The 12,795-nt window shown below is 51.2% G+C and overlaps 1 protein-coding gene across 1 annotated transcript; it reads left to right on the plus strand.

Moving 5' to 3' along the window:
• The first annotated feature begins 930 nt into the window (after nt 1-930).
• LOC109761266 (sugar transport protein MST1) lies at nt 931-5,715 on the plus strand. The gene is made up of 4 exons (XM_020320066.4): nt 931-1,189; nt 3,863-4,182; nt 4,388-5,020; nt 5,118-5,715. Exons 1-4 carry the CDS (start codon nt 1,045-1,047, stop codon nt 5,562-5,564), a joined length of 1,545 nt encoding a protein of 514 aa, XP_020175655.1. The 5' UTR covers nt 931-1,044; the 3' UTR covers nt 5,565-5,715.
• Nucleotides 5,716-12,795: the final 7,080 nt, after the last annotated feature.

The following is a 12,795-nucleotide window of genomic DNA, read 5'->3' on the forward strand; positions in this document are numbered from 1 at the left end:
CACAAGGTTCAACTTCAAACTCTACTACTAATCTAGCCTACCACATGCTTGAACATCTAGGCCTACCACAAATTGCAACCGCAGCATAGCAATCAACCATATCAGCTCACAGGTCAGACCACTAGTCAACCATGCATCTAGATCAAACCCTAGCTGCAGCTCAGATCTAGCTAGAAGGAACAGAGAGAAAGGGGGATTGAACTCACAGAGGCCATGGCTGCAGCTCGAGGACGAGGGGGGCGGTCGTGGAAGATCAACGCCGATCGGTGAAGGAGCGTCGACGCCGTGGACCGCCGGCCAATGAAGATGCGCCGCTTACCTACTCGTCGGTGCCGATGCGCGTCGGCGAGAAAGCTCGAACGGAGGGAGAATGGTGGCGGGAGTTGGGGCGGTGAGGGAGGGGGCTAAATAGTGGTGGACTCGGCGGGAGGTGAGCCGAAATCCTCCGCCGATTTTCCGGCGACGCGGGCGAGCTCGCGCCATCTCCCTGGTTGCACGAGTAGAGAAGCGCGTCGCCCTCCCCTGCAGGCTCGCGAGCTACTGCCGATTCGGGTGTTTCCCCTGGACCTGGCCTGAACGTGCTTTAAGTTCCGTGCGATGCGGGCCACACAATAAACACAGACAACCAAACGGGTCAAGTTCTTCCCGCGCGGGCCAGGCTGAGCCATATGCAGGCAACCAAACACGCCCTTTGTTAAATGTTGTCTATCGCTCAAAAAAAAAAGTTAAATGTTGTCTGCCTTCCCATTTTTCATAGTATTTATTCTTACTCCGCTCCTATTAAATGTCGCTTTCCCCCAAGCCTCGATCTGTTTTTTCTTTCTTCTCTGAGAGCGCCTTCTGTTTTTCTGTTCTGTTTTCTGAGAGCGCGTTACTCAATCTGTTGATGGATACTCCGCATACATTCGGTGCCACCTAATACCCCGCAGTTGGATGTACTCTTGTCAAACCCGTATATAATAGCGGCGACCCTCTAGCTCTCGCCTTTGTGCCTTCCAAACCCCAACCCATTGACCATCCAAGACTCAGCTTAGCAGCCGCAAAATGGCGAGAGGAGGTCTCGCCCCGGCGGTCGGCGGCGACCGGATCCGCAGCTACGGCGGCGGCCGCGTGACGCTCTCCGTGGTGGTCACCTGCCTCATGGCCGCCTCCTGCGGCCTCATCTTCGGCTACGACATTGGCGTCTCAGGTGCGCATATGCTTGAACCGAACTCTGCTTGATACATGGGCATCCTCGGAGCTCTGAACACGAAATTCTTGCGTTTATGCATGGCTTCTCTACGCACCTTCCATAATTAGAAGGCATGAGTGCAGCTCAAGTCATATGGGGTTCACTTTCTCCGTAGGATTTCAGTATTGTTACTACTCTTCTACTTTACATCAGAACTCCTGCTGAATCTTTGTCGAAAAAAAGAACTGCTGGATAAAATAAAGAAAGCTGGGGGCCTTTTTCTTCTTCTCCTTCTCCTTCTTCTTCTTCTTGTTCTTCTTCTTCTTCTTCTTTCAAATCAATAAATTTAGGTTTTTCTTAGTAACCTGAAGAGTTACCACTCTTTTGGGACGGATTATGATCCGCCCGCGAATCTATTAGGTCCTAAACAATTTATCATCTTACGTGCTGGTGCTAAAAGACCTACTCCAAAGAAATGGTAGATGGGCACACACTTCTATGTCTACAACTCCAAAGAAATACTCACCAACCAACTGCATGTGCACGTCCATCTTTCAGGATTGATTTAGTCCTTCTGTTTCAGTGCCGTTTGTCCTTATTACCCGTATACCAGCAACCATTTAATAATGGCGTTCAGTGCACCGGAACACGCGACCAATTTCAATTTTGACCCAAAATGTCAAAGCATACACAATTTGTTTCCCCATCCTATCCATATTGGACCGGGCTCCACTATCATCAGAAGAAAACAAAAGTACTCCTCCCTCCGTCTAGGTGTGTAAGTCATCTTACGAAAACCAAATAATCCCAAAACACTTAGGCGCGGTGCATTAACTTCTACCTCGTTTCTTGTTTCTTCACATATCAACCAATAAGAGACGAGAAGTGTGCGTGCTTTTAATGACTTGAGACTACCAACCACGACATGCAGTGGTTAGTTCATTGCATGCAATGCTATTAATTAGCAAATAAACATTAAGGTCTTTCGTTTTCCCCTCCTCCTTGGTCACGGTGCACACCTAAGATGACTTACTCACCTAGACAGAGGGAGTACAAAGCATCCGGGTGAACAAGAAATAAAGGCAGTCGTGTTACTTTCACCAGGAGGTGCTCTTCCCCGCGAAATAAAATAAGAAATAAAGAATAAATAAATAAAGAGGTGTAGCTCTAGAATCTTAGACCAACAACCTCTCACTTCCTTGCCTCACATGAAAGCTGCGAGAGAGGGCATATATGGCATCCAGCACGTACCAACAAGCCAACTGCATAGGGCACGGTAGGAATCAGAACATGTGTGTCTCTGATCGCCCTCTTGCTTATCTCCATGCCCGAGAGCGTAGCCTCTTTTGGAGCCGTCCTTTGTTTGCACCAGGCAAAGGCAAAAGCATTTCCCTATAATAGCTAGTAGGTGAGAATCCAGCCTGGTGATTTTAGCACCCTACCCTTCCAATGTGCATCCTCCTACATACACAAGTATAATGGGGAGAGATTAGAAAAGGCATTGGATAAGGCATGCAGTACCAATTATTACCATGTGGTTTGGATTCCTTGAAACCTAGTCCATACAAACTCTCTCCATATCAATTGTCGACAGTGGAATCCACTACCAAAGCAATATACGCAAGATATGTCTCATCAGCAGCGCAACGTTGGGGTACTTGAGCATTGTCGCAATTACAACAGTAGCGGGAAGGTTCTAGTAGAGAGCAAAAGTGAGCAACCCACTGAGCTAGCTAAATTGTCTCACCAACATATATAACTTGGACAATTTGTCGAAAAAATATAACTTGGACAAGGTAAACGTGCAGGCCAGGGAACCAAAACATAGATGAGCAGCCCACTACGATGACAGCACTCGTTCCCTAGTGCTGTACAACTAAAACAACAACACCAGACATCTAATCATCTATCCATGGATCAGGGAGGCGCTTGCAAACATAGCAGTTTCATGCACGTTTTCTGCACCACGCTATTGGAAATCTCGATGGATGTACGTGTTGTTGGTGCTGTCAACTTGTCATAGCGGTCGACGTTACTGAGAGAAATATATGCTGCAAGTAATACATGCCAGTGAACGTCAGACATTACTAAGAGACATATATGCTTGAAATCTCACCGTCAACTTGTCATAGCTGCTTTTCTTAACAACAACAAAAAAACTTGTCGTAGCTGCTACTCCCTCTGTCCGAAATTACTTGTCATCAAAATGGATAAAAGAAGATGTATCTAGACATATTTTAGTTCTAGATACATCCTTTTTATTCATTTTGATGACAATTATTTCCGGACGGAGGGAGTATATATTATAGTGGAACTATCATGTGGCTCGAATAAGCAGGACCGCTGTGATGCTTAAAAGTCCACCACTGTGATGCTTAATTAAGCAGGACCGCAGGACAGAAAAGGGATTAGAACAAGCACATATGCCAATATTCGAGATTTTTTTTTATAGTTGGACGGACGTCGCTGTAGGTAGTACAATTCTTGTGATCGTGCATACGCTTGTAGATACGCGTGACGTTTGCAACAATAGAAACATAAACTATGTCCTGTTGCTTTCAACGTTACTGATATCAGTATCATCAGGATATCGTAAATCGGTTATTTTTAGTTCGCACACGCCGCGCGCGTGATTGCGCTCTCTGCTGCAAATCAACAGAAAATTACAGTCAGCTGACGGTGAAATTTCAGGTGGCGTCACGCAAATGGAGTCGTTCCTCGAGAAATTCTTCCCGGAGGTTCTCAAGGGGATGAAGGGCGCCAAGCGCGACGCCTACTGCAAATACGACAACCAGATGCTAACGGCGTTCACCTCCTCGCTGTACATCGCCGGCGTGCTGTCGTCGCTGGTGGCGAGCCGGGTGACCAGGAGGGTGGGCCGCCAGGCCGTCATGCTCACCGGCGGCGCCCTGTTCCTTGCCGGCTCCGCCGTCAACGCCGCCGCCGTGAACATCGCCATGCTCATCGTCGGCCGGATGCTGCTCGGCTTCGGCGTTGGGTTCACAGCGCAGGTATCCGGTGTCATTTTCAGCTCCAGCCCAGCAGCATATGACCGTATTCGTATGCAGGCCTAGTTTTGTACAGCACGGCCCATCTTTCATTTTTTTGGCAGTAGGCCCATCTTTCTTTTTTTTGGCAGTAGGCCCATCTTTCATTCAGTTGAAACATTTTGGCACGTTCCACTTTCGCAATGACACATGGGTCCGTTGACCGCAGGCGGCTCCGCTGTACCTCGCCGAGACATCGCCAGCCAAGTGGCGCGGCGCCTTCACCACCGCCTACCACGTCTTCCTTGTCATCGGCACGCTGGCGGCGACCGTCGCCAACTACTTCACCAACCGCATTCCGGGATGGGGCTGGCGGGTCTCCCTCGGCCTGGCCGGCGTGCCGGCCATCGTCGTTGTGCTGGGCGCCCTCTTCGTCCCCGACACTCCCAGCAGCCTCGTGCTGCGCGGAGATCCCGACAGGGCGCGCGCGGCGCTCCAGCGCATCCGCGGGGCGGACGCCGACGTGGGCGACGAGTTCAAGGACATCGTCCTCGCCGTGGAGGAGGCTCGCCGGAACGACGAGGGCGCGTTCGAGCGGCTGCGCGGCAAGGGGTACCGGCACTACCTGGTGATGATGGTGGCCATCCCCACTTTCTTCGACCTCACCGGCATGATCGTCATCACCGTCTTCTCGCCAGTGCTGTTCCGGACCGTGGGGTTCGACAGCCAGAAGGCGATCCTGGGCTCCGTCATACTTAGCCTGGTCAACTTGTTCGCCGTCGTCGTGTCCACCTTCGTCGTCGACCGTGCTGGCCGCAGGTTCTTGTTCCTCGCCGGCGGCGTAGCCATGATGCTCTGCCAGGTAACGCTAACCCACCGCACACGGCGCGCACACAAGCTGTCACGTGCACGCACGAGTTCACTGCCTTATGAACTTGTCTGTTAATTGGACATCTAAGGTGGCGGTGGCGTGGATACTGGCGGATCATCTCGGAGGGCACCACGCGACGACGATGGCGCGGAACTACGCCAAGGGGGTGCTGGTGCTCATGTGCCTGTACACGTGCAGCTTCGGCATGTCGTGGGGGCCGCTCAAGTGGGTCGTGCCGAGCGAGATCTACCCGGTGGAGATCAGGTCGGCGGGGCAGGCCATGACCGTGTCCATCGCGCTCAGCCTCTCCTTCGCGCAGACGCAGGTGTTCATCACCCTGCTCTGCGCCATGAAGTACGCGATATTCATCTTCTACGCCGGCTGGGTCCTGGTGATGACGGTTTTCATGGCGGCGCTCCTGCCGGAGACCAAAGGCGTGCCGCTGGAGGCCATGAGGACGGTGTGGGCGAAGCATTGGTATTGGAGGAGGTTCGTTGGAGATGCCAAGCAGGACAGCCAGGTCAACTGCCTGTGAAACGTAGTACGATAATGTATAGCGAGTAGCGAGTGTGAACGGACTCAAATCATTAGCGCATGCAGGGTATATTGTGGTTGGCATATTAGTTTCAAAAAAAAACTAGACTTATTACAGATGGTATACAGACCCCCTACCGACCTTCATTTTAGTACTAGATTTTTTTCCTAATGTCAACTGATGCGGCACAAAAAAAACCCAACGTACGTAAAGTAATTAGGAATAATACAAACCAAATTTTCTTACAAGTGCTGCCAAAGATGGGCTATTGACATAGAGGTTGTGAGATTGGAGTCGACAGGCGGAGACAGTGGGTGAAGGTATATATGAGACAGATGTTGAACCATCGGAATATGTACGCCCCTGTTAGAACGCACAGGCAATTATGTAGTGATCCGTAGCTCTAGCAAAGCTCTATTAGTCTATGGTCTAACAGTCAATTATATAAATGAAAATTGCTCATCCGATCAGACTGTGAGCCATTCCTAGAGCATCTTCAACAGCTCACCAAAAACACTCCCCCAATAACCACTTATTAGGGCTCCCAATAATACTTTTTCTGGTTATTGGGGATGAACGCTGCAACAGATCCCCAATGTTTTTTTTTCCTAATTAATGTTTCTTTCTAGTCCTCACATGACCATAATTAAAAACATTCCTTTAAAAGCTTGGAACAAGTCAACATCATTTTAAATACACACTTTTCAAGTTCAAAAATTTGAGGATGAATTTAAGCCAAACACGCAACATACGGTTGATGCAAACACAAAGATCATACATAGAGAATATCATACATCACTAGCATTTTGCATTCACGCTGCCATTCGCAATCACATTTCCACTTCCACTTCCACCCCCTCCCATCTGATATGCTATAATTAGTGCATTCGTCGTCTCATCATACTGGAACTCGTTCGGACCAAAATGGCTCGTGAGCATGATCGTGTGCACTTGCTACATTCGTTTCGTACGTGCCTGTAACGCCCCGGATCCGATGCGACAGGTGTCTTCCAGTTATTCGTCGTTGTTGCCATGTCATTTGCTTGCGTGTTGCATTTTGCCATGTCATCATCTGCATTTCATCTGCATGTGTTTCAAAACTTGCATCCGTTCGGGTTCCCCCGGTTCTCTCCGTTGTCCGTTCTGAGCACAGACACACTCGCACGCGCCCGCGGCACCTCCGAAATATTATTTTATAAATGGCATAAAAATGTTTTCGGAATGGGGTGAAAGTTGGCGTGTGGTCTTATTATAGTGTAGGTAGACCGCCTGTCAAGTTTCGTCGCAATCGGAGCTCATTTGATAGCCCAACCGTTAAACTTATAGCGGCATCGTTGCCGGTTAATTCGTCGGACGTTTCGGTCTCCGAAACTGCCGCCGGGCAGCACCTCTTCTCTCTCTTCTCAGCCCAAGGCCTTCTAAACACAGCCCACTAACCCCTCCAAGGCCCAGGCCCAGCCTACCTCCCCTCGCGTCCGGAACCGTTCAATCGCAATCGGAGGTTCCGAAACGCTGCAAAACCCCCTCAAACCCTAGCCCACTACTATTTATGGACCTCCTAGTCCATTTTGGGCATCCCCTAGCCTCCACCTACCCCCTAGCCCTTCCCCTACCTGCAGCCGTCGCCCCCCTCGAAATTCGTGCAGATCCAGCGCGCCGCCGCCACTTGTCGCCGCCCAGAGGCCGCGCCACCACCTGAGGCGTCGCCCCGGCCAACCGGGCGCCGCCACGTCGCCTAACCCGCCTCCCGCAGCCACTCGCAGGCCTCCACGTCGCCACCCCACGTCCAGGCGCGCCCCTGGCCTCCTCGCGCCGCCCAGGGCCCGGTCGGCCCATCCGAAGCCCGCCCCGGGCTGGGTCCGGGCCGAGCGCCGCCCGCGCTCGAGCGCCCGACCCCAAGCCTCGCTCCTCCCGGTCGATCCGATGGGATCGGGAGCTCCCCACCGGAGCCCCCTCGCCGCTTCGCGCCGCCGCCATCTCGCCGTGCTCCGCCGCACCCCAGGTCGCCAGCCACCTCACCGTCCTCCTTCCGTTCCTCCCCATCTCCCCCGCTCTCTAATCCCCACCGGCCCCTTTCCTCCGCAGGTAACCACCACCGCCGCTGTCTGTCATCGTCGCCGGCGCCGCACAACGCCGGGAACAGCCGCCGTCGCCGGGCCCGTCCCTGTCCCCGTCCGGATCTGGAGCTGGACCAGATCCACCAGCCCGCCGATCCAAACGCGCCGCTTCCCCATCCCGTACATCTCCATCCCGAAATCCCAAGATCCAGTTTCCCGCGAGGTCTAAAATTCTTCTAAGTCCCTAGTTTTGCATATTCTGGTGCTCTGTTCTACATGCCATAACTTCGTGCATACTGCTCCGTTTTGCGTACTTAATATATCTAAATGTTCAGCATGAGATGCTCGTCAATTCATTCCATTGTGCCATGCTGGTTTGAGTTCATCTTGATGCCCTAATCATCGTTGCAAGAGTGCTATATGTTGTTAACTGCTATCTGTTATCAGAAGTTGGTGATTTGTCTTTTTCATTGCATTTTGTGTGTGCATCCTATGAGCATGATCTCTACATGAGTTTTGAACTACATCATGCCATCATTGTGCTTGTCTTGTATTTTTGTGATCTATATGGTGACTAAAACAAGCATGCAAAGTAGCCTCCGTGATGTTGCTGATTTCTGTGACTTAGTGTTTTCTGCCAAGTCTGTATCTGTAGCATCGTGATGCCATGTAAACCTGCTGCCATCATGAGTTCTATGCATAATCTGGAGATGTTCACTAAGGGTGTTTTGTTATAAATGTTATGATGTACTTATCTGTGCCCTTGTTTGCATTTATAGCCTGCTTTAGCTTGTTGTAATCTTGCTCCAAACTTGCTAAATAATGTTGCTGTCAGCCTGTTAACATTAAGTTCAGTTTTGACGTGTGTTTTGCTAGAGATCCATGCACCCTATGAACTTGCTCTTGTCATTCTTAGCTTCATAATTATGCCATCGTACTGTTGGATGCCTTCACATGCCATGAAATACTTTGTGATGAGTGATTTGAGCTCGCAAAGATACCTTCATAATTCTATTTATGCCATGCTCAGTTTTTCTGCCAAGTCTGAATCTGTTTATGAAACTTGCTATGTTTATATGGGTGCCATCATATCTTCTGTGCCTTTTTGGCTCGTGATCAGTAAGAGACTTTTGTTCTATGCAATTAGTAGATGCATGCCATGCCTTTGTTTGCTATCATATATTCCTGTAGCATGTTGTTTTCTTGCTCTAAACATTGCAACCTGATGTTATTTCTGTCTTGTCCAGTAATTTCTGCCAAGTCTGTGACTCTGTTATTATTTGCAATATTGCCATGTCCTTTTGGGCATGTTCTACTGGTTTCTGGAGTTAGCTCAGTGTTCATGTTTTGTAATGCTTTACCTTTACATCATCTCCATGCATTTTGTTATCATGTTGGGGTGCTGTAGCATATTTTCATGATGCTTGCAATATGCCTAGTTGCTGTTTTGGACAGATTGTTGCTATATCTTGTTTGGAGTGTATGTGTTGCACCGTTGCTCCGTTTTGAGCATGTTCTATATGTAACTTGCTTAGAATTGCATGTAGTTCCATATTATCTTGTTGCATCCTTGTTTTGAGGTGTTTGCTTGATGTTTGTATGCATTTTGCATCAATGCCATGTTTAACTTGCTTTGCTCATATCTTCTAGGCCGTAGCTCCGAACTAAATGAACTTTATATGTAACTTGACTAGAATTCCGTGTAAATCATTTTGGTGCATCTTAACTTGCTGTTTAATAACTTGAACATAAGGTTTATTCAGATCTGGACCAATTTCGAAATTTGCATACGAGGACTTACCGGATTTTTTATATGTTAGTTCCGGTCTCATTTAAATTTGTTTTGATGTGTTGTTCTTGTATGCATCATCTCTTGCAATGAGTAGCTTCATGTAGCCTTGTCATGCATCATACTTGGTTGAGCATCATGTCTTGTTTATGTATTGTGTTGAGGATATAGACCTTAGAGTCACCCGCCAGGAGGGGGCGGGTTACTCATATGGGCATTGCCAGAAGCCCGGCGCCAAGCTTGAAGACGGTGGGCCAAAGATGGGCTTAAGACCCGGATATGGCTTAAGGCCCGTAGTTACAATCATTATCATGGTAGAACTTGTAGTGTAAGGCAAGAATAGTTGAGAGTCCGAGCCGGACACTCTTATGAGCCGGCCGGGACTCTGAGAGCTGCTGGGCGTCAGCCTCCCTATATAAAGGGACGACCCGGCAGCGGTTTAGGGACAAGAAAGATCTCATCGAGAGCCATGCATAGCAGTTAAGCTCCCTGGACATAGAAACCCTAATCAATACCACCTCAACTGGACGTAGGCTTTTACCTTCACCGTAAGGGGCCGAACCAGTATAAACCCTCGTGTTCCTTGTCCCGCTTAACCCCTTCAAGCTTCCTAGCGGCGATGGCTCCACGACTAAGTCCTAGCTCGAGGACATCAGCCGTGACAATTCCACGACAGTTGGCGCCCACCGTGGGGCCAGCGCACGGTGGATTTGAATTCTTGAAGGGCAGCTTCGAAGGGCTCAAGGGATACGCTGTGGGCCGGATGACCAAGAGTCGTCGCGGTAAGCTCTACATCGAGGATGCAAACTGGGGCCCCGACGCCGGCTCAATTGAGTACGGGTACCGGGTCCCCTTCGGCGGAATTCATGTTTTCATTGGCAAGATTGGTGAGCCGGGCCCTGAGCCGGATCTCTGCGCCGATCTCATCGAGACGGCTCAGCATGCACGACCCGCCCGGGCCCGGCCTGCCTTAAGGCATGCTTTTGTGGGATGTATCCATGGAGGACTCTCTGATCGATCTAGATCTGGTGATGAGACGGCCGCCGGCTCTGACGGCGAGTCGACCACCGATGAGTCAAACTCGTTGTATCAACTTCAAGACGGCAGGCTCATGGGTTGTTCCGATGGTGACAGTATTCCGGACCCGTTTGAGCCGCCAAGCCGGGTTGGAATCTTCATGGCCGGTGCGCAGCCTGTTCAGAACCCTGCTGCTGGAGCGGGAAACCCGGTGCCCTCGCCGGCTCAGGTGCTAATGGATCTCACGGACAAGATGACGGCCCTGCTAACCGCCACGGTTGACCTGGCGGATCAAGCTCAGCATGATGCGGAGGTGGCACAGCTAAAGTTAGATTTAGTGAAAGCTAAGGAGGATCTGGCAGCAGAAGGGATCAGGATGGCTACGGAGAGGGCGGCTCTCGATGCCCAAACCCAGTTGATTCAAGCGCAGTCCTTCCGGCTCACGATGGATCAAAACGCGTCCAATGAGGTCCTGAGAAGGAGGCATCAAAAGGCCCAATCTCGACTCCCTCCAGTTTACGATCCACGAAACCTCTTCAACACGCCAGGTGCAGGGTCTAGCAACCCGCCAGGGGTCATAGTGCCCGGGTCTGGGACCCCTATTCAGCCACAAGTGATGGGGCCTCCCCAGATGCCCCCTACCCCGCCTCAGTACGTGCCAATACCACCGGGTCATTATGCCAACCCGCTGGAGAACATGGTCGCCGCGGCAGCACGGCTGGCGGCTCTCCCAATTGACGGCGACTCTCCGACGGCTATTGAAACCCGCCGGGTCAGGGAACTCCTTCAGACAGCACTGGCGCAGCAAGAGGCGTACTCCTACAGCCGGGACAGGATCCACTCGACCCCTCGTCCAGGCCGGAGCCTGAGTTACAGCAGGCACATGGTCTCAGCGACCGGCTCAAGTAACGTCCGACGCCATGACCCGCCCCCTGGCCATGGCCCAGCTCATAACGGAGCCTTTCACGCAGCAGACCAAGACAGAGCTCGGCAAGAGGCGGAACAGGTGCCTCAGTTGACGGCTTACCAGACTCCCCCGGCTTATCCGACGACTTCCGCCGACGTGGGTATCCCTACCAGGACTGGGGGTGTCCCTTTTTTAGTGCCAGCTATCCGCAATGAACGTCTGCCCAAGGACTTCAAAGGCCCTAGGAAGGTGCCTAATTACACGGCAGATTTACAACCCGCAGCCTGGATCGAGAGTTATGAGATGGCTATGGAACTGCTGGAGGTCAGTGAGGCGGCCATGGCTAAGTACTTCACCATGATGTTAGATGGGACTGCCTGCACTTGGTTGAAAGGGCTACCACCGAATTCCATTGGGTCTTGGGCTGAGCTGAAGCCCGATTCATCCAAAACTTCAAGGATACCTGTAGGCAGTCTATGTCAATTGTGGATTTGACTAACTGCAAGCAGCAGGAGGGTGAGTCTACGACACATTGGGTTCGCCGGGTTAAGGAGATAATACATTCCTCGGATAAGATGGATGCCGGCTCTGCAGTCTTAATGTTGGAGCAGAGTTGTCGTTTCGTGCCCCTGAAGATGAAACTCGGGCGGCTTAAGCGCGACTGCAATGATATGGGTACACTGATGGCGGCTCTTGTCAAGTACGCCGATTCTGATGGTACCAAGGACCCCGCTTCAGATGATGAAAGGACAGGGAAGGGAAAGAAGAACGGCAATGGCAAGGGTCCTCAGCATAGCCCGGGGAACCAAGGAGGAGGCAAGCGCAAGGCCGATGGCAGCCTAGAGTTTGTAGCCAACGCCAGCTCACAAGGTAATAACCAGCGACGCAAGGGGAGGCCCCCTTCCCGAGGCGGCGGGTCAGGCCCGACGCTGGAGCAACTGTTGAATGAGCCTTGTCCAAGGCATGGCTCTAGAGAGAAGCCAGCAACTCATCTATGGAAGGATTGTGCAATCATGAAGGCCTTCAAGAATTACAATGGCCCGGGCGGCGGCTCAGGCGCCGGCGGCTTTCATGGCCCGGGCGGCGGCTCAAATTCTAATCCTCAGAACGGTCAAGGGGGCTTTAATCAGCAGTCTGGCCAGGGTCATCAACAGCAGCAGGGAGGTTATCAGACCAATCCAAAGCAGCTTAGCGGTGGACAGTATCATGTGTTTACCACCAGTCTGTGTAAGCGAGATCAGAAGCTTCATAAGAGGGCTGTGAATGCTATTGAGCCGGCGGTTCCACACTACTTGCGGTGGTCTGAGCAGCCTATAGTGTGGAGTAGGGAGGATCACCCTCCCCGGGTGGATAATCCGGGTCACTTGGCCCTGGTGGTGGCTCCTCAGGTGGGAGGATATAAGTTCACTAAAGTGCTCATGGATGGAGGCAGCAGCATCAACATTCTCTATTATGAGACAT

The sequence above is a fragment of the Aegilops tauschii genome, chromosome 2, assembly GCF_002575655.3.
Source record: "Aegilops tauschii subsp. strangulata cultivar AL8/78 chromosome 2, Aet v6.0, whole genome shotgun sequence".
NCBI lineage: Eukaryota > Viridiplantae > Streptophyta > Magnoliopsida > Poales > Poaceae > Aegilops > Aegilops tauschii.